Source organism: Budorcas taxicolor, chromosome 19 (genome assembly GCF_023091745.1).
Source record: "Budorcas taxicolor isolate Tak-1 chromosome 19, Takin1.1, whole genome shotgun sequence".
NCBI lineage: Eukaryota > Metazoa > Chordata > Mammalia > Artiodactyla > Bovidae > Budorcas > Budorcas taxicolor.
In genome coordinates, this window is record NC_068928.1 from 52,891,170 (window position 1) to 52,915,236 (window position 24,067).

The 24,067-nt window shown below is 51.7% G+C and overlaps 1 protein-coding gene across 2 annotated transcripts in view; it reads left to right on the plus strand.

Annotated features, from left to right (window-relative positions):
• Positions 1-7,681: 7,681 nt before the first annotated feature.
• Positions 7,682-24,067, plus strand: part of USP36 (ubiquitin specific peptidase 36) — a 32,294-nt gene continuing 15,908 nt past the window's right edge. For both annotated transcript variants that reach the window (XM_052657534.1, XM_052657533.1), the window contains exons 1-10: positions 7,682-7,758; positions 10,081-10,244; positions 13,809-14,070; positions 14,528-14,749; positions 17,731-17,841; positions 18,872-18,974; positions 21,190-21,257; positions 21,701-21,771; positions 22,421-22,503; positions 23,858-23,969. In XM_052657534.1, coding sequence (XP_052513494.1) covers positions 13,818-14,070; positions 14,528-14,749; positions 17,731-17,841; positions 18,872-18,974; positions 21,190-21,257; positions 21,701-21,771; positions 22,421-22,503; positions 23,858-23,969 — 1,023 coding nt within the window. In that variant the 5' untranslated portion in view covers positions 7,682-7,758; positions 10,081-10,244; positions 13,809-13,817. The remainder of the gene's footprint in view (positions 7,759-10,080; positions 10,245-13,808; positions 14,071-14,527; positions 14,750-17,730; positions 17,842-18,871; positions 18,975-21,189; positions 21,258-21,700; positions 21,772-22,420; positions 22,504-23,857; positions 23,970-24,067) is intronic.

The window sequence follows — 24,067 nt, forward strand, 5'->3', positions numbered from 1 at the left end:
TGCTGGCTGTCTCCATGTGGTCATTTCCGACGTTCCGAACGGGAGGGTGGGGGTTGGTCTGTTGTCTAACTCACGTCTGACTCTTTTGGGACCCCATGGACTGTAGCCCACCAGGCTCCTCTGTCCATGGGATTCTCCAGGCCAGAATACTGGAGTAGGTAGCCATTCCTTTCTCCAGGGGCATCTTCCCGACCCAGGGATGGAACCTGCGTCTCCTGCATTGGCAGGCAGATTCTTTACCACTGAGCCACCAGGGAAGCCTGTGGGCTGGTTTATCTCCTGAGAAACAGGCCTGGGGGCTTGGAGGTCTACATGGGATGTGGCAGACCACAGTGAATGTGGTTTCTTAAACTGGCCAAGAGGCAGGACAGGGTCCCTTCATTTGGTACATACATGTCCCTTTCTTTCGTGGAACACATCTTAGACACACGCGCCACGCACATAGACAGACCTGCGTCCACCTTGCCTCTCCCACCATCAACCCACTGCTTTCATTCTCTGTACCTACTTGCCCAACCACCCTGCCCAAGGTCATCAGGAGGTTTTAAATGTCAGTTTTGTCTGTTTTCAGTATGTATCTCTAAAAAAAACCAAACTATTTTCAAAACCTTTCCAAAATACTTAAATCACACCAAGCGAACATAATTATAATTCATGAATGTCATGGACTAGTCGGTGTTCAGACACCTCTGATGGTCTCATAAATGCTTTTTTACAGTTTGTTGCTTTGAATCAGGATCCAAATAAGATCCATACGTTGCAGTCGCTCCCTCAAGTCCCATGTTTACAGGTCCCCTCCTTGCCCTCTCCTCCTTGGCATTGGTGCCCGTTCTGACCTGCAGGGCACATTTGGGGTCTAGACACAACCATTTCATTTATTTTATGTATTTAGGTCAAATGTAACTTTTTAAAAAGCACTCCTTATAGAAATTTTCAAACACATACAGAAATGCAGAGAATGATGTCATAAACTCCACGCATCCGTGATCCAGTTTGAACAATCTTCCCTTTTCTTGATCTTCGCAAACAGTTTTCAGTCCGTCTGAAGACCCACATATGGGGTAAGCAGATTGTTAGGGATCCTACCAGACACCACTGTTCCCCCACCTCAGCTTTGCACATTCTGTGAAAGAAAAGCATTGGGGGCAACTGAGGACAGCCTGGCGCTCGGGTCGGAACCCACAACAGACACGTGTGGGTTCAAAGTAGAAACACAGAAGCCTCTGCAGGACCCAGTTTAGGATGAGGGTTGGGGCCGGAGGGTGGGAAGGGGGTAGGGGAGCCACCCGGGCTGGTGAAAACCCTTCAGATATTTTCTCCCCCCCACCTTAAATTATTCCTGGACATGTTTATCTGATCTAACTTAAAATCAAACCAAGCGAGCAGAGCTTGAAGAACTCTTAAAAAATAATTTTATTTATTTATTCTTGGCTGTGCCTTCCATTTCTAGGAAGGGCCTTGTAGTGAGTGGTTTGTTTTTAATGTGTTTGTTTTCAGAACAAAGGCAAATTTCTCTCCTTTATTTATGAATTTTGCAGCAACGATGACAGCAAAATCCGAGTCTCAGTGAGGACACTTGATCACATCAAGATGCCTTGTTGTGAGTTGTAATTTCCAAACTTAAAGGATAAAGTTCAATGATCTGGGAAATTCATCTCTATATTCTGCATCTTCCAAACCAGGACACTTTTGACAGAGAAAGGGGGTGCTGTGAACAATTAGTGGGGCCAGTAGGTGTCCAGCCGCCTGTCCTGGGAAACTGTGATGCAGGGTCACCCTGTCATTATGGGACATCTTCCAACCACACGAGGAATATCACCCGTCACCCCATGCTGTATTCCCAGGTGCTAGGGCTCATCCTCAGATGTGGCACTCCCACAACCCTGAGACCCAAAAGCCTTGCCCTGTGGTCTGGGAGCAAAGGCGTAGGAGCTAAGGCAGCTCTGGATGCCAGAGCAAATGACCCCAGAAACCCAGGGACTAACACAAAGGAGTTTATTTCCTGCCAAGACCAATGGAGACGTTTGGCGGACTTCCTCCACGGCTGATTTGGAACCTGGACTCTTTCCCGTGGTGTCCTCCACCACCTTCCAGAGAGCCCTCTGTTTTCAGCCAGAAGGAGGAGGGAAGGAGGCACCACAGATTCTCAGACTCTTTGGCTTGGGGGCGACCCCTGCTGCCTCCTCCCAAGGCCCTGGACGGACTGTGTCACCATTCAGCCATTCAGCACCATTCAACACGCAGCTTCTGCCCACGGCCCCTCTGTCTCCACCCACCTGCTTCCCAAGTAAGCCCGGAGGGCATGGAGAAGTCTAGGCGGGCCTACCATATGTTCCCTGGGCAGTGCTGGGAGTAAGGGCCTGCAAGCAAGGTGGTGTCTTGAACACTCTTGAAAAGTGTATGCAGTCTAGTCCTGAGGCCAAACAGATGTACGCAATGCTTTGAGAAAAGTAACAGAGCCACGCAAAGGACCACTGTGCTACAAAGAATAACCAGAGCCACCCGAGGGGAAACCAGAGGAGCGGACCAGACCAGACCCAGCAGCAGGAGCAACACTCAGTTGGATGAGACCTTGTGGGAGAGTTTGGGAAAGGGAGGTGGCTTTGCAGAGAGGAGGGGGAGGCGTGATGAAAGCTGTGGGGACTGGGGATTTCAGTATTGGCAGTGAGGGAAGTGACTCCCAAACACCTAGGGAAAATACACCCCCGTGGCACTGACTCTGGGTGAATTTTCCATTTTATTTATTTATCTGCATTGAGTCTTCATTGTGGCACGCAGGATCTTTAGTTGTGGCACGTGGACTCTAGTTCCTCAACCAGGGATTGAACCTGGGCTCCCCCTTCATTGAGAGTCTGGGGTCTTAGCCACGGGACCACCAGGGAAGTTCCAGGATGAGTTTTCTTAGAGAGGAAGCTTTGCCTGGGAAGGGAAGGAGGAGGCAAGCGTGTGGCCACGGCCAGCACAGGGATTTAAGGCCCATCGGCTACTTTTTGGCCAAACCACCAAACACCGGCCCAGTTCCATTGAAGGATATCTGCATGCAGGGGAAAGAAGGCCTAAAGCAAAACTCTGGGAGCTCTGCCACATGGCTTTTCCTTGGTGAATTCAACCAGACCGGATTTAGATCTAGTCTGGCAGATTCTAGAAACTGGAAATTGTAAGGGTTGTGTAGGCCCAGCAGGAGCAGCTCATAGGAACCAAACCTTAACAATGACTGATGTAAAAGAAACAATGATTAATTTACAATTAGAAATGTGACGTAGATATTTCCATAAATTAGCATAAATCTTTGGTCATCTACAGGCTGTGAAATGGGGGGGCGGTAGAGGGGTGGGGAGCATCTAGTCCCTTTTACCTCAACCTCCAAGGTAAGGAACCCCCAGGTGACTTCTGGGCAACAATACTGTTAATTTGTTAACCCACCTCTTTTTTAAAGTGAAAGTGAAAGTCGCTCACTCTTTGCAACCCCATGGACTATATACAGTCCATGGAATTCTCCAGGCCAGAATACTGAAGTGGGTAGTCTTTCCCTTCTCCAGGGGATCTTCCCAACCCAGGGATCGAACCCAGGTCTCCTGCATTGCAGGCATATTCTTTATCAGCTGAGCCACAGTTCAGTTCAGTCCAGTTGCTTAGTCGTGTCCGACTCTTTGAGATCCCAACTGAGCCACAGGGATGCCTTTTTTTTTTTAAAAAAAGGTAAGTTCTAATTAGATCCATTTCAGTTACAGTTTTTTGTTTTTTTTAACTGAGCATACTTCATTCTTTCATCTTCAGTGTTTCTCTGGTTTCCTCCTTCAGGATTTAGAGATTATTCAGTTATCTCATCTCTAGCATTTGCCATTTAGTTGGATTTCACATTTATCCACTGTACCTTTGTGCACCAGGCCCAGGGACACACAGATGAAATAAGGCATGGTGGGGAAGGGAAGAGAAATCCAGAAAATTTCCAGCTGAATGTATAAGTGGAATGTTCTGCCAGCCAAATGCAGCAGCAACTGAATGACAGGGAAGGGGGGAATCCAGAAAGACTTCTCAGAGAAGGTGGTGCCGAAGGAGGTGGTTGAAGGACAGGCAGGCAAGGGAATTTTAGGCCAAAGACCAGCCTGAGCCTGGAGTAGAGATGGCCTGATTGGGGCCTGGTGCAGTGCGGGGTCGGGGGGGAGACTAGCTCTACTGAAGGAAATCAACCCCGAATATTCTTTGGAAGGACTGATGCTGTAGCTGATACTTTGGCCACCTGATGGCCACCTGATGTTATGAACTGACTCATTGGAAAGGACCCTGATGCTGGGAAAGAGTGAGGGCAGGAGGAGAAGGGAGTGACAGAGGAGGAGATGGTTGGATGGCATCATTGACTCAATGGACATGAGTTTGGGCAAACTCCAGGAGATAGTGAAGGACAGGGAAGCCTGGTGCGCTGCAGCCTGTGGGGTCACAGAGAACCAGACATGACTTAGTGACTGAACAACACCTGCTGAAGGATCCAAGGGAGGGAGTGGCTGGGGAGGAGGGGAAAAGGCAGGCAGGAGCCAGCCCCCACCCCCATCCCCAGGCTATTAGAGACCATGCTAAGAAGCTTGGTTCTCCTTTCAGCAGGGCTGGGGCATGGCAGGGAGTTTCAGGAAAGGATTTCAGACAGGAGTGAAATGGGTTGGGTAGGCCTTTTAAGTATATCATTCTGTTTGGCAGTTTGAGCAATGGACTCAGCTATAATCCAGTAAAGTAGGGGAAAGCAGAGAGTGGCTTTCCTTGGGCAATTGGATGGAGTGGAGGGAATGGCTTGAGGAAATCTTTGGAAAGTAAAATTAGCAAAATTCATTAAGAATTTACATGGGGGTGAGGGAGAGAGGGGAACCCAGGATGCTAGCCAGTCAGGTGGATGTTGGGGTTACAGTCTGCATCAGTCCAACTCCAACCAGGAACCCCCAAACCACTCTGCACAGCCTTTAAAACAGCAGGGATTAAGGCAGGGACTGGTTACATCCTGATGGAAGAAATTCTCTAAGAAGCCAAGGGAACAGCAGGAAGCTGTTAGCACCTCGAGGTTGGAGGGGAAGAGGCAGGAGGCTGCCCCATCACAGCCCAGGGAGAGGACAGGTGGGAGGCTGCAACCGCAGCGAGCCTCCCTGGATGCGGCCAAAGCCACTGCCAGAAAGCCAGTGCCAGTCTCAGCAGTGCCCCCATGTGGCCAGACTCACTGGGAAAACAGCTGAAAACGGCAAGGATTTGGTCTGAACTCCAGCACACCAGGCCAAGTGGGCAACAGGGCAGAAAGGCCAGGAAGCTTAGCGGAGCATGGGGAGCATCCGTTTCTGGGCATGATGAGTTTCAAGATGGTCATGAGCCCCTCAGCGGAGGTGTCCAGGAGGAACTGGATAAGGGCGGGGGAGGTCTGCACCTTTGGAATTTACCAGTCTACAGGCAGTAGTTCAGTTGCCGTGGCAACAGCAATAGATGTGCTCATAGGGCAAGTACGTTTCATAAAAGAATCGTTCAAATTATTTTCCCAAACGGTTGCATCATTTTCCAATCCTTGCAGTTTTACAATCTATCTACTCCATATTCTCTTCAACATGTAGTCTTTTAGTTTCCAGCAGTTCCAGAGAGTGTGGAATGCTAGCTCACTGTGGTTTTAATTTGCATTTCTCTGGTGACCTTTGAGATTGAGCATTTTAGGAAAGACTTTCATATTGGCCATGTGAACGCACCTCTAGATTTCACTCACAAGGCTTCTAGGAGGGTATTTGAAAGGGGAGTAGGGTGGAAATGTGTGTGGCCAAAGGTTCCTCCCAATTTCCAGGTCTCACATCACATTCTAAAGCAGCATGTGGGCCTTTCAGACAACAGGTTTGTCATCTCAGAAAAATTTGGGGGTTACCTCTGAGGGCCTGAGCTAAAGGTGTGAACTAGAAGCCTGAGAAACCTGGGTTTAAACCACCACTTGCTTGCTGGGATGCTGCAGGCTCAGTATTTTCATCTGTAAAATGGGCATGGTATCTTTCTGTAGGGTTACCATGAGGATTAAATCAGATAGTATGGGTAAGTGGCCAGTTCGGTATCTGGCACATAATATGGACTCAGTTAACAGGAGCAGATGTCATTGGTATTGTTATTAGAATCAAAGACCTGCTGAAGATTATCTTTATTTTTTTTTATTTTTTATGTTTTTTAAAAAATATTTATTTATGGCTGTGTTGGGCCTCAGTTGCAGCATTCTGTCTTCTGTCTAGTTGTGGAGGTGACACACTAGCTGCTCTGCAGACCAGGGATAGAACCCACATCCCCTGAACTGGAAGACGGATTCTTAACCACTGGGCCACCAGGGATGTCCCTGAAGGTTATCTTTATTTCATAGATGATCACATGGAGGTCTGGGTTAGTTTAGTCTCCAAAGCAACCTGCTAATTAGCACAGAGCTAGGATAAAACTGAGGTCTCCTCATTCTCTGGCTAGTTACTAGCTCTCTGACCACCTGTCTCCTGCTTTTCATCACTCATTTATACACTGCATCAGGCTTGGATTAGTGAAAACAATCTTTGAATCACTGTTTTAGGGCACAGAATAGACTCAGTGACAAATTCCAATCTGAATCTGTAGTTGAGGATTCTCACAGACAGCGCAGAGCTCAACCTCAGGCTCTTGCCAGCTTACGTTTGTTTGCTTTTTCAAAAAAACATCACCCCCTCCCCAAGTGATAACTACAGGTGAATTTTGTCCCAATTACACCCATTCTCTTTCCACCGCCAGCCCCACCCACCTCCGCCTGAAGGACTGGGCGTGAAGGAGCATGACAACTAGCTCAAGGCTTCTAGTTGCTTCATCCAGTATCGTCCATCCTGCCTTTCACGTTTGTCTCCCAAAGACACAGCAGATTGGGTTGCGTACTCCAGGGCTGCCTTTTGGAAAAAGTCGTTTACTGTGGAGTAACAATATTCCTTTGCTTCCGTTAAGTATTTGGAGGTTAGGATCACACTATCTCCACCTGTCCTGGAGACCAGGATGGGTGGCAACCAAGAGGATTCAGGTGAAAAGGATTTTTTAAAATACGAAAAAGAGAAACGTGTTTGCAAACATTCAACCACAACCTTAACGCAGTTGTCACGGGATGACGGTTCTGAAATGAAGCAAGGGAGTGGGGTCAGGAAATTGATCAGGGCCCAGGACACAGCGAAGGTCAAATGCCATCACTCCCGACCTCTTCACCCCAAGAGCTCTCGGTCCGCTCTCGGGCTTTACCGGGCCTGCAACCCTCTTGTCGCCCGATCGGTATCTCGGTCACTAAATGCCCTGAAGGGTGCGACCAAGTGCACGCCCCACGCCACCGCCGAGACCGCAGGCGAAAATGAGCGGCTCTCGAGACAGCCCAAGGAACGCCCCGGGCGCCGGACCCGGAAGCAGGCACTTCACGCGCTCTGCGGGAACCTGCCAGGCACAAGCCGAGAGGGTGGGGCGCCGCCGACTCTGCGTGCTTACGTCATCGCGTAGGCTGGCGGGGCCGCGAGACGGGGGAGGTGACGTATTGGGAGCGTCAAGCGACTGTGGGCGGACCCAGGGACTAGGGCGGAAGATAGCACCGCCTCTTAAAGCCGCCAGGGGCCTCTCGGGGTTCCGCCGCGCGGTCCGCACGGCGCGTCTGCTTTAAGAGTCCCCGTGACACGTGTGTGAGGCGCCGGAGACCCGGATGGTGCGTGTGCGGGGCCCGTGCCGAGTAGACGCCAACGCCGCTGGCCTGTAGCCGGGCCAGCTGAAGGCCGGGTAAGCTGGGACCAGGTTGGGGCGGCGCGGAGGCTGGCTGTGGGACTTCCCCCGGGAGTTTGCCGCCCGACGCGGGGCGCACCCGTGGATACTCGGGGGGAGACATGGGTGTTTGCGCGGGGCTTGGAGGTCCACGGGTCCTCGGAGCTGCGCCGTCCGCGAGGGGCTTCGGGGTCCACGGGGAGGCCCTGGGGCCCACGGGGAGGCCTCTAAATGCCCGTCCACGAGGGGTTCCGGGGAGGCCCTAGGGCTGCGCCGTCCCCGAGGGCTCGGGAGTCCACGGGGAGGCCCAGGAAGTGTGCCCTCCGTCCGGGCTGCCCCAGGTCTGCTGTCTGCTCTTTCCTGCACTTCCAGAGTGACCCACGGTGCAGGGGAGAGCTGCCCGGTCAGGAGCCCAGGCAGGCCAAGAGGCAGCAGCCTGTGACGGTGTTGGGCACGGTCGTTATACACAGAAGCATCGTTTATGTAGGGTTCAGATTTTCTTTGGAGTGGCTTAAGTTAGAATCAGGGGGAGGGCATTCGGTTTGGCAGCAGGGCTGATGTCTTATTCCTTTATCTTATTTGTAAGAGATGTGGGAAGGTTCACTCCTGGAGAGAATAACGTTCCTCATGGTTATGGTGAAGGGGTGGGTTCAAGATGTGAGTTTTTAAAATACCCATTTCTTTGGTCGGGTAGTATTGGGTCTCCCTTGGGGTTCCCGGAGCTAGAGCAGCCTCCAGAAATAAAGATGGGAGAGGAAAAACATCCTGGTCCTGCCTCAGTCCACCGTCTATAAGGGAGGTGGAGAATCAGGTCCCCGGGGAGACGGACACTCAGTTTGCTCTTTCTTGGCTGGGGCTGGGAGCTGGCTTTGCTGCAGAGGCCCCTGTAAAAGTGCCTCAGGGAGGCCCCAGCCTCTGGGACTCCTCCCCGCCAGCACGTGGTTGACCCTGTGAGTCTTGAGCGCAGTTTATGCTGGAAAATTGCATTTACAGGGAGGAGGGAGAGAAAATGTGTTTGCATGGCGATCGAGAAAGCTTTGAGTAGAGTGGGAGGAGGGAGAGAAAATGTGTTTGCATGGCGATCGAGAAAGCTTTGAGTAGAAGTAGAAATGTGCACGGGTAAGTATGAGCCTAAGTATGAGCCTTTCCTGGACAGTGGGAAAGGTGGGCTGGAAAGAGCATCCTGCAGAGTTTTGAAGAGTGTGTTACCAGGTGTGTGCATCAGAGGCCTTTTGATGGTGTATTACAAGAGCATTTTTGTCTAGGTGGCTGCACCTTGGAGAGAAATCATTTGTAGGTTGTTGCTTAGTGTTTCGGGTGGGATTGGTGATGTAGAGGTTTCATCTTTCTGTCAAAACTGGAAAAATTCAATTTGTTCAAAGTCTCTTGACTACACATTGAGGAGTGGGCTGTGTAGGGTAGGTGTTCTCTGAGTTATTTATCTCAAATGAAATTGGGTTAAATCTCCCAAGTTCTGCTTATCCTCTAGCTTCAAGAGTTTCCCAAACCCATGTCTCTGCTCATGACCGTCCTCAGCGATACAGGATGTTGACAAGAAGAGGGGCATTGTAGGGCGTTTTCATGAGAAAAATCTTGACACATTGTCTTCATTCTGAGATCGTATTCATTGTGTCTTTTTTGTTGTTGTTGTTAATATGCTTTTATTTATGGACATCAGACACGGTGTAGTATCTAAAACTTGCTGTGAAATAACATGGGGACAGGAGAGGAATTGCCTGATCCCACCCAGTGATTATTGAAGCTGAATAAGGGGAGCATGGCGGTTCCGTGTGCTGTTCTCTCTACATTGTATATGAATGTTTTCACAGTAAAAAGATTTCAAGTACCTTAATTTTCTGTAATCATAGTGATTGTGGTTGGTAATTCGGGAAAGAAAAAAACCCGCAGACTTAGCTAGAGTGAAAATTTGGCAACTGTCATTGCATTTTCAGTTGTTTTTTTTTTTTAAATCGTACTTGCTCACGAAAACAAAGTTGGAGATGATTATCTGTTATCTCTTACTCTTTGCAAATGCAGTGGAGATTGGAGTTGACTCGTGAGTGTAGGGGGGATATTTGTTCATTGGGCTTGTCGTTGGCGTGAAGGTTAGGGTCTCTAGCGGAGGGCAGGGTTTTCGTATTGTATCCATCAAAATCGTTGGCAGCTAGTTAGCTCAGCTGTCCTCCGCTCTTCCTGTGTCTCGCACTGTCCGTATTCCTTCTGCCTTAATGCTGACTGTTACCGGAAGATGGTTGACCTTCCTGCTCCACATCCACGGAGGAGGGCTGGTGAGACATTGGGAAGAGAGGTGGCTTCATGTGGTGCGCTTTCATCCCACAGATTCTGATGCCCCTTCCGGAAAATACGCTTGTAGCTCTGATGATTTAACGGGCCCAAAGCTGGGAAGCACGTGATTTTGAGGGCCTAGCACCCTGCCTGCCCAGTCCGGCCAAGCACCTGACCCCACGCCGCAGGAACAGCACGCCCGAGTTCAGACACCCCAGGTAAGCCCGCTCGTGGTCAAGCAGCCATTGTTCAGTTTGGTGGGCTCTCTTAGATAATTCTCCTTAGGAAAGCTGCTTTTATTTTTTTTCATGTCAGAGAGCTTGTGCTTGCTTGCTTTTTTTTTAATAACGTTTTTACATTTCTGTTCTCTAGAAATTTTTATAGAAAAAAATTTGATCCATATACAGAATTAGGTGCCCCATAACTTAAATCTGGGTGATTTCATCAGAGGTGCTGGAGGGAGTCTTTTCACTCCAGCAGAGTTTTGGGTCCACCTGATCAGTTGGGTCTCCTGGGTCCGGCCAGAGACCACATACCCAAGGGAGTCATCTTTTTTTCTGATGGGAGTGAGTTGTGTAAGGAGCCTCTTATCTAATTGTAACTCAGATAGTCCTTGAGCTTTGGCCAGATGGTTGAGAGGTAGTGGCTGGGAAGGAAAAGTGGTATTTCCACATGTAGCAGTCAGGGGTGATGCGGTTTCTGGTTTGTTACACTGCGGTTCCTCAGCTAGTACTCAGCTCTTATCCAGTGTGTGTCTCCATATTAACCTCACAGGCACCTTTAATGCTGTTCTTATTCCTCTTTTATAAAGAATAGGCTCTGGCAGTCAACAGTGGTTTTTTTTCCCTGGAGTTTATAGCTAATCCAAGATGGAATAACACAGGCATTCCAGAGTCCAAGCTGCCACCATGCCCCTGCCTGCTCCACTGCCTCAAGGTTCTGCGTCTTGTGTGTACTTTTCTGGTCCTGTTACTATCATTTGTCTCCTCTCTCACTTTTAAAAAAGATAGTCTGCACAAGCACTATCCGATAACGCAAGCCACAGGTATCATCAGGTTTTACACTGGCCACATTAGAAAATGAAGCAGGTGGAGTGAATTTTATTTAACCCAATATATGTAAAATATGATCATTTCAGGGCTTCCCTGGTGGTTAAGAATCAGCCCGCCAGTGCAGGGGACATGGGTTCGATCTCGAGTCTGGGAAGATCCCTAGTGTTGCAGAGCAACTAAGCCGGTGTGCCACAACTACTGAGCTGTTGCTCTAGCGCCCACGAGCCACAGCTACTGAAACCCGAGCGCCTAGAGCCTGTGCTCCGCCGCAGGAGAAGCCACTGCAGTGTGAAGCCTGTGCATCGCAGCTAGAGCGCAGCCCCTGCTCGCCGCAGCTAGAGAAAGTCCGTGGGTGACAAGACGCAGCGCAGCCGTAAATAAATGAATAAAAAGTACATTTTGGCAGATAACCAGTCTTAAAATTACTGAGACATTTTACATTTGCAAACTTGAGCCTTCGAAGTCCGCGTATTTTACACTTCCAGCCCATCCCAGTGTGGACCAGCCTCCTTTCTTGCGTTTGGTGGCCCTTAGAGGCTCATGGCCTTCTTGGTTTTGCAGACTGTGGGTCTGAACACAGGGGCATCCTTATCTCACTCACCTTGGGAATTCCTTTATTATGTGGATTTGTGTGTGTGACCAGAGTGTCTTGCAAGAATTAGCATTTCCCTGGTTTTGAGCAGACGTTAGGCCCACGTGGTCGCCCTTTGAGGGAAATTACACTAGGCATGGTGTCCAAAGTCACTTGATGGTATTTCTGTCCCTTTTCATTGCTGCATGCCGATTTTCTCTAATTGCACAAGCGGGGCTGCTCTCGAGTGCAGGGCGCGGGCTTCTCATCGCAGTGCTTCTCTTGTCGCGGAGCACAGGCTCTAGGCTTACAGCCTTCGGTTGCTGGAGTGCATGGGCTCAGTGTTAGCTCGGTACGGCAGTAATTGCAGTTTCGGACTGTGAATTTTAAATCATTATAACTAGGCTTAACCACATCTTTATTAATCAAAGTTGGAACCCTTAAAATCAACACATTTTTGCCAATGAGAAATAAGTTTGTTTATTCCTGTAGCATAAAAAATCCTTCCTTCAGGATTCAGCGAACTCTTGGAAAACAGTTTCTGCCTCCTGCTGGTTGTAAAAACGTCTTCCCTGCAGAAAGTTGTCCTGATGCTTGAAGGAGTGGCAGTCAGTTGGCGAGAGGTCAGGTGAATGTGGTGGAACAGGCAAAACTTTGTAGCCCAATTCATTCAACTTTTGAAGCATTGGTTGTGCGACATGTGGTCGGGCATTGTCATGGAGAAGAATTAGGCCCTTTCTGTTACACCAGTGATGGCTGCAGGTTTTGCTGTTTTTGGTGCATCTCATCGATTTGCTGAGCATACTTCTCAGATGTAATGGTTTCACTGGGATTCAGAAAGCTGTGGTGGATCAGACCAGCAGCAGACCACCAGTGACCGTGACATCTTTTTGGTGCAGGTTTGAATTTGGGAAGTGCTTTGGAGCTTCTTCTCGGTCCAGCCACCGAGCTGATGGTTGCTGGTTGTCATAGAAAATCCACTTTTCGTCGCACTTCGCAATCCAATCAAGAAATGGTTCGTTGTTGTATAGAATAAGAGAAGATGACACTTCAAAATGACCTTTTTTTAATTTCCAGTCAGCTCATGAGGCAGCCACCTACTGGGCCTTTTTCACCTTTCCAGTTTGCTCCAGATGCTGAAACGTTGAGCTCTTAGACAGCTTCTGTGAAGTTGTGAGAGGAGGGCCTTGTTGATGGCTCTTAATTGGTCATTTTCACCTTCCGAGGGCTGGCCACTGCGCTCCTTATCATTGTGGCTCTCGCCTCCTTTGCAAAACTTCTTGAACCACCGCTGCACGGTACATCCATTAGCAGTTCCTGAGCCAGATGCATTGTTGATGTTGCAAATTGTCTCCGCTGCTTTATGACCCATTTTGAATGTGAATAAAAAAACTGCTCGATTTTGCTTTTTGTCTTAACATTTCTGTAGTCTAAAATAAATACAAAATAAACGGCAAATAATTTAATTCATTAGCAAAAAAAACAAAGCAAGAAATGTGCATTAAAATGATCTATAGCATAATACGTTTATGTAAGAATGTATTTCCAGTATCAAACAGCAAAGTGCAACAATGCAAAACCGTGATTACTTTTGCACCAAGCTAATCGTTGCATCACACAGGCTCAGTAGTTTTGGCACAGGGGCTTGGTTGCCCCGAGGAATGTGAGGTCTTCCTGGACCAGGGATCAAACCTGTGTCCCCTGCATTGGCAGGCAGATTCTTCACCACTGGCCCACCAGGGACGTCCCTACTCCATGCTCCTTCTTGAAGAGATGACATCAAGAGGGTAGTCTGACCTCCTGGGGGAGGTCTGTCTATTTAGTGCTGTTGGTGGAGGCACTTTGTCTGTTTTGAGAGAGAGGTGGATGCTGCTGTGTCTGAGTGATCGTGTGTCTTCTGCTTGCTCTGTAGGGTTGGCAGCTGATCCAGAGCCGCTTTCATGGTGGGACCCATCCCTAAGGCCCAGGGGGGGTTGTCAGAGGAGGGACCCATCCCTAAGGCCCAGGGGGGCTTGTCAGAGGAGGGACCCATCCCTAAGGCCCAGGGGGGGTTGTCAGGAGGGACCCATCCCTAAGGCCCAGAAGGGGTTGTCAGAGAAGGGATGCTCTGCTCCTGGGGTCTGCTTACCCGCTGCTTTGTGTTCCTCCTCGTCCCCCAGTGATGCACCATGCCCATCGTGGACAAGCTGAAGGAAGCCCTCAAGCCTGGCCGCAGGGATTCGGCTGATGATGGGGAGCTGGGGAAGCTTCTGGCCGCCTCTGCTAAGAAGGTCCTTCTGCAGAAGCTGGAGTTTGAGCCGGCCAGCAAGAGTTTCTCCTACCAGCTGGAGTCACTGAAGAGCAAATATGTGCTGCTGAACCCCAGGACAGAGGGAGCCGGGTGCCACCGGAGTGGAGATGAGCCGCCGGCCCGGAAACAGGGTACAGACGCAGAGGGTGGTGCCGAGGGCCCAGCCGTGTGCTGACAGGCGGAGGGACGAAACGGTGACCGGTAGTGGGAACAGGAGCACAGTGTGGTCAGCTGTGAGCATCGGGCGTGGGGCCAGTAGGTTTTAGCCGCAGAAGTAACAGAACAGGGTTGGTGAGAGAGCGAGCTCTGTCTCGAGAGGTTCAGGAACAGGGCTTGGAGACTAGGAGGTGATGTGGGTGGGATCGGCGCCAGGGCCTCCTGACTCCAACTGTCCTCGAAAGCTCATACACAGAGGGGCTCTGGGGCTCCAGGCCAAGGCCGTCAGGGAGAGCCATGGGGTCACAGACTTCCTCCTGGACTCCGGAGTGGGGACCCAGGTACCCCCAGACACCACCTCCTGAGCATGTGCCTGCGGACTGTGCTGGGGCTTGGACGTCAGGCCCTCCTCTATCCTGTCCCCCACTCCAGGTAGTGAGCACGCCTACGAGAGCTGCAGCGACGGGGTGCCCGCACCCCAGAAGGTGCTCTTCCCGGTGGAGCGGCTGTCCCTGCGCTGGGGGCGCGTGTACCGCGTGGGCGCCGGCCTGCACAACCTCGGCAACACCTGCTTCCTCAACTCCACCGTGCAGTGCTTGACCTACACGCCGCCCCTGGCCAACTACCTGCTGTCCAAGGAGCACACGCGGGGCTGTGAGTGAGCGCGGCGCTGGGGCAGGCTGTGGCACACATGCGGCTCTGAGCGTGCCCTTGCCGCAGGGCCACTCTGGGTGCTCAGGACCAGACTTTCTCTTATTTGGACAAACCCGTGTTCTTGTGCCGCTGCCATTTTTAGCCTGGGTTAGGTTTAGGAGTCAGGTTCCTGCTCCGTAGTGACTGATAAATCCTAAATTTGAGGTGTGCTGGCTGCAGGATGGGCAGTGGAAGAGAATCCAGGTAGAGTAACAGTCTCTAAACTGATCTGAAAATAATCACCTAGACAGCAGAAAGGGCTTTTGGAAAACACCTCCAAAATATGTACATTCAGTTAGCACATCCATTATAGTAGCACCGTTTTACGTGCATCATAAAATGTTCTCCAAAATGGAAATTGAATATCGGTAAGCTAAAGATGAAAGAAAAGATAACTTCGCCAAATAGAATACAACAGAAAGTCTGCCTAGCCTTTCAACCATTAACAAAATTAAATCAGTGGTTAACTTTTCCCCATGAAGAAAACACCAGGCTGAGACAGTTCGCTAGTGAGTTTTACTGAAACTTTTAAGAAACAGATCATTTCAGTGATTCACAACCTTTCCCAGAGTAAAAGAAAAAGAGAGAACTTCCTAGCTTATTCAGTGAGATTCTCTTGATTTGGGTAACAAAATTAAACCAGCACAATATGAGTAAGAAAAATTATAGTTCCATCTCGTTTGTGAATATATATGTAAAAATTCTAGGTAAAATATCAGCGAATTCAGGAGTCTTGTAACCACGGTGAGCAGTTTGTGTTCATGCTAGAAACGCAGGGATGTTCTGATGTCAGGCAGGCTCCACGTGTAATTGTGGGGCGAGCGGAGCGCAGCAGCTACGGGAGCACCCCCAAGGCCGGCCTGCCTGGTTTCCATCCTGGCTCTGCCACCCAGTGGCTGTGCGTCCTTGGAAATCACCTGACCTGTCCCTCATCTGCGAAGTAATAATAATATCGCCTTCATAGTGTTTTTATAAAACTTAAGTGAATTACATAAAGTGCTTAGAATAGTTCTTGGCACACAGTAAGTTCTACCTGAAAGTGTTAGTCTCTCAGCCGTGTCCGACTCTTTGCGACCCCATGGACTGTAGCCTGCCAGGCTGCTCTGTCCATGGGATTCTCCAGGCAGGAATACTAGAGCAGATAGCCCATTTCCTTTTCCAGGGGATCTTTCCAACTCAGGGATCAAACCCCAGTCTTCTGCATTGCAGGCAGATTCTTTAACATCTGAGCCACCGGGGAATTCTCACGTTCTATGTACATGACTGTTAATCTTGCTACCTTAGTTGCTATCACTTTATTAATAGATTAAGAGAGAAAGGTCACTTGAAAATAGATGTCCGCTCCCAAAAAATTATGATTAAAAGGAAACTCTTAGCACAGTAGCAACAGAAAAGATTTTTACTAATGGCTATAAAAGGTGTCTCCCAAAAACTACAAAACATCCCAATTAGGAAAATACCAGAAGCACATTTTAAAGTAAGGAGAGAAGCAAAGAGGGCCGCTCTGTGCACTTGCGTTTGATGTTTGACGTGCTGGTCCCGGCCAGAGGAGTGACGCAGGAGACAGGAGGGAGTGCGCTCTCCTTGGTTGAAAATGATATTCCTGCAGCAGAAATCATAGACAGATTGGAAATTGGGGGGAATTCCCCGGCAGTCCAGTGGTCAGGATTCCGAACCTTCAGTGCCAAGGGCCCGGGTTTGATCCCTGGTCGGATCTGTCTGGGAGGGTCATGCCGTATATTTGAGGTTACAGTATCTTGTAGAACTAGAGGTGCTTGCCTTTGGCCCCAGAAGTGTATCTTGTAGGTGTGTGCCTTAGAGAAACGCACACGCATACAGGAGGTGGGTACGGGACCATTCACTCACCCCAGCGTTGGTGACTGCAGGAAGAGGGAGGGGTTGACGTGAGTGAGCAGGGGGCTGTGTGGATGGACTGTGGTCTGGAGGGAGGGCTAAAGGGCAGCTTGGTACAGTTCCTAGAAAGCGAGCTTACACGTGCAGCCGCAGTATACTGGTGAGTAGTGAGTACCACGTGTGGAGTAGGGTGAACCCATGACTGGGAACAGCGCTGACCAGTTAGGGTGCGGGTCCCTGCTGCCAGCGGACAAAGGACATGGGGGGCCGGGATGTGAGAGGCTGAGAGGGGAGTTCAGCCGTCACGCCTGTGCTTGACTTACAAAGCGCCGGAAACGGGGTGTCATCTTTGTTCTGCTCTTTGTCTTTAAGATAGTTCACAATTAGAAGTGTAGCTAGAATCTGCCTGCGCGTGCAGGAGACGGAAGACACGCAGGGTCTCTCCCGGAGCCAGGAAGAGCCTCTGGAGGAAGAAGTGGCAACCCACCCCAGTACTCTTGCCTGGGAAATCCCGTGGACGGAGGAGCAGGCTACAGTCCAGGGGGTCGCAACGAGTCAGACACGACTGAGCATGCACACACACACAGAAGTGTAGCACTGTCTAGCCTAACGCCTGGGGGAGCAAATAGCTTATCCCCAGCAGGGGGCTGGCCCAGCCTCGGGGGCACCATCTGGCCAGCAACCGACTTGTCCCGCCTCCATGTATGTGTCCCCTGGGGCAGCAGAGCTGCAGAGTCGGGGCCTGGGGTCTCCCCGGAGCTGGCTGAGCCCTGATGTCTCCTGGGGGCAGCAGAGCAGAGGTTCCCATGCTGAAGAGCGAGTGAAGGGGTGTCTGTCGGGAAGCCCTAAATGTTCTCTGCCATTGACCATGTGATGCGATTTGCAAGTCAGAGGACACGTTCTAAACCGAGCTTGGCAGCTCACGCTCCTTGGGCTGGGTCTCAGGAGACACGGGTTCCCGGGTGCCGCCAGCCTTGCAGGGCTTGGGTGGGCTGGGGCCCTCTGCTCTCTGCCAGCCAGGAGGCCGTGACGTCAGCTCTCCTGGGAATTCCCAGAGCCCTACCGTGACCGTGTGTCCACGCCCGCAGGTCACCAGGGCAGCTTCTGCATGCTGTGCGTCATGCAGAACCACATCATCCAGGCCTTCGCCAACAGCGGCAATGCCATCAAGCCCGTGTCCTTCATCCGGGACCTGCGAAGTAAGAGTGGCTTCCTCCTCGGGAGGGCGGCATTGCCAGGGGGTGCTGGGGGTTGGGGGAGGCGGGAGTGGGGTTGAGCCTGGAGGCCTCAGGCACAGAGTGGAGCAGACTAAAGCTGGCCCTGGGGCCGGATGGACGTGGGGCATCCATGCCAGCCGGTGGTGACCTGCACCCCCGGCCCCTTCCCCGTGATCCTGCAGACTCAGCCAGGCCAGGGCTGTGTGTTTTGGGTGGGGAGGTGGGTGAGGAAGTGCTGCGAGGCCTTTTCTCAGCACCAGAGGAACCAGGGCCCATGTGCTGTGAAAGTCAGATTTCTCTTTTGCTTGGCAGAGGTGGGCCCTTAGTCTCGTTGCTGTTGCTGTATTTCAGGTATTTACGTATATATTGGGCTGCACGTCTTCGAGGCTGCTCGCAGGTTTTCTCAAGTTGTGGCGAGTGGGAGCTACTCTGGTTGCGGCCTGTGGGCTTCTCCTTGCAGTGGCTTCCCGTTGCTGAGCACGGGCTCTAGGGCGCACGAGCCGCAGTAGTTGGGGCCCGCAGGCTCTAGAGCTCGGGCTCAGTTGTTGCGGCGCTCGAGCTTAGTTGCCCGTGGTACGTGGGATCTTTCTGGACCAGGGGTTGAACCTGTGTCCCCCACGTTGGCAGGCAGATTTTTAACCACTGGACCACCAGGGAAGCCCACCCATTGGTTTTTGAAACCTGTGTATATTGTATTGGGCTGACGTGGTGGTGATCTGCCATGGCCTGTATTGGCTCCTGGAAACCCAGCTTAGTTAGTTAGTGGAGCTCATATCCTTACTGCTGGGCATCCATTCGTGCTTTCTGTTACGTGTAGAGGGTCTCACTGGAAAGATAACTGCCATCAGGGAGGTGCCTGGGACATAGGGCGTCATGCAGGGCTCCGTTTCTTCACTTGGGTTTAGTCCTGGGTCCTCTAAGAGATGGCCACGAGACCAGTGGGAATGGGACGTTCGAAGAGAAGGCGGGGCCTCCTCTCTGCTGGCCTGACGCTTCTTCCTTCCCTCCTTAGAGATCGCCCGGCACTTCCGCTTTGGAAACCAGGAGGACGCACACGAGTTTCTGCGGTATACCATCGACGCCATGCAGAAGGCCTGCCTGAGCGGCTGTGCCAAGTATGTGCTCCCCTCCCCACAAGCTGCCTCTGTGGACGTCCACACTGGGCCCCTGAGCGGTCCAGCAGCAGATCCACCGCTTTCCCGGAAAGGGCCTCTCCTGCTGCAGGTCAGGTGGCGGCGTCTCTGCCCCAGCAGCTTGCAGAGGGACATGCTCTAATAGATCTCTCCAAGGACCTTCTACCACTGACGGGGGCTCTCCCCATCTTTTAAAACCGCCTTGTCATTTCGTTCCCAAGGATGGGGCAGTGGGAAGCGTAATGTCTTTAGGCAAGAACTTGAACGTCTGCAGGAAAACTCGAGGGTAAGGAGATGATTTTTGAGGTTCGCTCCGCCCAAATTTGAGGGCATAGACCAGCGTTCCCTTTTGTGACACAGCTGCTGCGAGAATGTTTTTGTATCATTCTTGGGTTTGTGGGTTCAGTTGAGAGAAAGCAGGCGGGAAGTGCTGCCTGGGCTTGGAATGGAACTGAGTCTTGGACTCTGAAGTGTGGCTGAGGAGTCATGCCTGGAATGCCCTTCATGAAGGTTGAGTTGAGTTGCAGCCGTGAGGATGGGAAACCTCTGTTTCGGAGGACGAGACTGATGGGGTTGAACCTGGTCTGTCATCGGTGACCTTGCCCTGGCTGGGAAGTGACCCTCCCCTCGGAGAAACAAGCTGGCATTGCTTTTGCTGGTGTAGAGCAGCAAAAGCTCTTTTCCCTTTAATTCCTGGGAGTGTTTTCTTGTGTTCTGGTTTATGTATTTGATGGTACGGTTCCCTTTCTGGGTGTTGGGCTGTTGGTGGTCTCGCATCTCAGCTGTCCCCGCCACACTCACACTCACACACACACACAAACAGCCCATGTTCCCCTTTCCTGTGCCCCTCAGTCCTTCCCCCATGGGCAGCTCATTTCTTTTCCCCGAGTTCAGTGAACTTTCTGTCCTTTTGGCCATGTTATGTTAGTTTTAAGGCTTGTTCACAGTGGTCTTTCGTCTCCCCATGCACTCGTTTGGGGTCTTCAGTTCACCCCGGAGCTTTGGCACTGACTGTTCCTGCTTCGAGCTGCCCCCAGGGGCTGGTTCTTATTTTGTACTGGCAGCACTGGTAGCTTTCGGATACTAACGAGGATTTGGCGATTGGCCTGGTTCTTTCTTTTGGCGCCCCCTTCTGGCCGCGCAGCGAAGCACATGCTCGAGGGTGGGTGGCTCTCATCCAGACTCAGAAGGGGTGTGGCCTTGGTTTTTTTGTTGTTGTTTCTTGTTCAGGACACTCTTTTTTCCCCTTGCCCTGCCTCCCCCGCCCTGCAAGGAGCCTGTCTGCCTTGCTGCGCCTGGGGCTGCTTCCCAGCCACATCCGGCTGCCCGGACTCCCAGGAGCCTCCCCTCATGGGAGGTGCCGCACAGGCCTCCGGTCCCCCTCATCCCTCCTGTTTCCTCCCGACCTCGGTCTCGGGTGGAACGCTTGGTGGCAGTGTCTCGATGGCTTCTTGATCTGGCTCTGCTGTCCTGCCTCTGGGTAGTTGAATGTCTGCACTGTCCCTGCATCCCGGCTGGGCTGAGAGTATGTCCCTGTGTGGTCCTCCGGCTTCCTGTCCTGACGGCTCCTGTTGTCCTGGGGGCATCACCCAGAGGGTCTGGGTGTGTCTGAAGTTATGTCCTTGCCGGTTTTTGGACCTATGATGTCCCTTCTCTGATGAGTGCTGGTGACAGATGGTGGCAGTTGCTTTTTGTTTCCTAGTTTTGCATAGCAAAAGTCTGCTGACCCGGTGTTGGCCCCCGTGTGTTCTGGAGCTGTACTCCTTAGCCAGCTGCCCATGTGTGGGCAGCACAGCCATGAAGAGTTATGTGGCCTGGATGGGCGGCTGAGACCAGGGTGCCCTGGCTCACTCTGCAGGGGGCAGGAAGGGGCCACCTGCGGAGAGAGGAGCAGGGTTAGCAGCACGCGTGCAGCCTCCGGAAAGCGTGGTGCCCACGTGGGACTGCGGGCAGAGCTGGAGCGGGAGCAGGGGTCACTGAGGCAGGGTTGGCCTGCAGGTCCATTGGGCCTCTTGCTCCCGGTAGGAGGCGAGGCTGCCTGCTGAGAGGGCAGGAGGGCATCCCACGGGAGGTGGCTGCTCTAGGGGAGATCTCTGGGCGGAGCCACCGCTGAGCGGGTGATGAAATGGGGCCTGGTGGGGTGCCTGCCTGTTTCTTGGCCCCTGTCCTCCACCTGAAGGCCGTGGCCTTTCTCCAGGTTGGATCGTCAGACGCAGGCTACAACCCTGGTCCATCAGATTTTTGGAGGCTACCTCCGATCTCGGGGTAAGTGGAGAAACGTCCTGTGTCCCTTCTGGCCCGGGATTAGAGTATTAACCCGAAACGCTTCATTTCGGCCCCTAGGCCGACCCTCCAGGCCCCTGAGGCCGCCAGCCTGGGTCTGTGCCCACAGCCCCACCTGCAGCCTTCCTGGGAAGGGGTTTGGAGGAGCAGAGAGTCTAGAGCCTGTAGACACGCCGGTGTTGCTTTTCCTTGGACTCCGTAGTTAATCAGATGTGGCCGCTGCCCTTGGGGTGGGGGTGAGTGTCCCTGGCCAGGCCAGCCAGGCATCTCAGGGTTTGCCCTCCTCTCCTCCTGAGCATTTCCCATCTCGGGGAGCTGGTGAGCTGGGAGCGTGCCTCCAGTTCTCATACTTGTAAACCTGGGCGACCTGGGGGTGGTGGCCCGGGGCCCTGCACCCCCCCCACCGTTCCCTCGTTCTCTCGCAGTGAAGTGCTCCATGTGCAAGAGCGTCTCAGACACCTACGACCCCTACTTGGATGTGGCGCTGGAAATCCGGGTACACACCTCATGCTGGTTGATGTTCATTTGCGTTAGGATGGGGAGGCCAGAGGGCAGAAAACCCAAAACAGGAAGACTGATCAGGGCATGTGATCCAAAAAGATCAGGAAAGAGATACTTGGAATCCTCCATTTTTGTGTGTTTCGTCTTAGCCATCTTCCTCTGTGTTCCTTTTTTCTTTTTCTGAAAAAAAAAGGGGGGGGGTTTAAAAAAAAAGACAGTTTTGTGCCCTCAGATGTGAATAGCGACCCCACTGCGCGCAGGGCTTGAGCAGGGAGGCCCGCATGGCGCGGGGAGCTTCCACAAAGAGGGCGCACCATTCCGAGCAGCCTTCCTCTGTCCCCGCTCTGAGGCTGCTGGAGCCGAGCTCACCTCAGCTTGAGGTCTGGATCAGACCCGCCTCGGCTGTGGTGAACCCCTGGGGCTGTGATCCCGGTCCACAGAGAAGGAGTCACAGCCTGGCTCCCCATTGCCTCTCTGATGAGATGCGCTGACTCCCAGAAGGCGGTAGCGAGCAGGCCAGTTCTTGGGCAAGTGAAGTGCCATTATCTGCTGCCTCAGCCTGAAAAAGACCTTACATTTGGCATTTCTGGAGTCAGCCTTTTTCTTCTGCTGTTGACTGTACTCCCTGTTTCTGTCCTTCTCAGCAAGCTGCAAACATCGTGCGTGCTCTGGAACTTTTTGTGAAACCAGATGTCCTGAGCGGAGAGAATGCCTATATGTGTGCAAAGTAAGTTTCGGTTTGATTGTGGCCAAAAAGATCAAGCCAGCGAGCAAGGTAAAACACGTCACCTAACCTGACCCAGCTGCCGTCCCCTCCCTCGCCCTCGCAGGCGACCACCGTCCACGTTCTTGAGTGGTGTAATATGTCTTCAAACTAAAAGCCTCGAAGCAGCACAGATGAAGAAATGGTCGTGGTTGTCCTAGCTGCCACTCATGTGGCACTTAGCCCGGGCTGGTCTCTGTTCTGAGGGGCTCACGTGCACGTGCGTGTGAGGCAGGGCCTGTTGTTACCCCATTCCACAGGAAGAAAAACTGAGGCCCAGAAGTGGGGTGATTGCATGTGGAGGCCATCCTGCCGCCTCGATGAGCCATGCTCTGCAGCTTCCGGTTTGGACTTGAGTGGTCCTCGGGATTTTTCCATTTCAGCAGACATGACTCTAACCTTCTTCTCTTTAGGGTTGTTACAGTCTCTGTGGGTGTGTTACTTTACATCCAGGTCATTTTTTGATTTCAGCAGACGTGACTCTAACCCTTCTTCTCTTTAGGGTTGTATAGTCTCAGTGTGTGGGTGTGTTACCTTATATCCAGGTCACTAAAAGCAATAATCGCTAAAGGTTTCTCTCCCTGTGTTTTTTAGGTTTACGATTCTGTGCCAGAACCCTGCTTATTGTCCCTCTCAGTTCACGTCCCTCATCTCTAGACGCTGTTCACTTTGGCCTCTCCCTTCTCCCCCTTCATTTCCTCTTCTTCTGGCTTTGCTTTTGGTGATTTCCTGCCTGCCTGTTTATCTCTTGGCCACATCTGCTTGAATTTGTTTTTTCCTGTGTTAGCCCCGTTATTTTTCCACGCATTTGACTCAGTCTCCCGGTGGGAAAAGTGCTTCATTTTTGTGTTAGAATCTCCACCTTTTTGCTAGCCCTTGTGCTGCTTTTGCTCTCCTTTCCTTAAGCGATGTGACTTGATTTTTAGGGGTGCAGAGGAAGTGCCATGTGAGCGACAGCTGGGACAACCACAACTGTTTCTTCTCATTCGAGAAGATTCCTTGTTAAAGAGCAGGTCTCAGGAGATTTCCCTGGTCCAGTGGTTAAGAATCTGCCTTGCAGCGCAAGGGACGGGGGTTCCATCCCTGCTCGGGGCACTAAGATTCCCACATGCCTGGGAGCAACTAAGCCTTTGCGCCACAGCTAGAGCGTCCTTGCAGCACAACGGAAGCGCCCGCTTGCTGCCCCTAAGACCCGATGCAGCCAAATAAACAAAAATTTAAAAAAAAAGCAGGTCCTGATGTTCTGATGCTAACTCTGTGTGAGGACAGGAGTCCTCAGAGCACAGGCCAATAGCTCTTCCTCTCCCCTTCCTCGCAGATGCAAAAGGAAGGTTCCAGCCAGCAAGCGGTTCACCATCCACCGGACATCCAACGTCCTGACGCTCTCACTCAAGCGCTTTGCCAACTTCAGTGGAGGGAAGATCACCAAGGTGAGCCCTCAAGCCAGTGCCCTGGACCTTGTGGTCGGCACTTCTTAAAAAATTCAGATTCCAGGCTCTGTTTCAGAGAGAGTGGATTCAACTCTCTG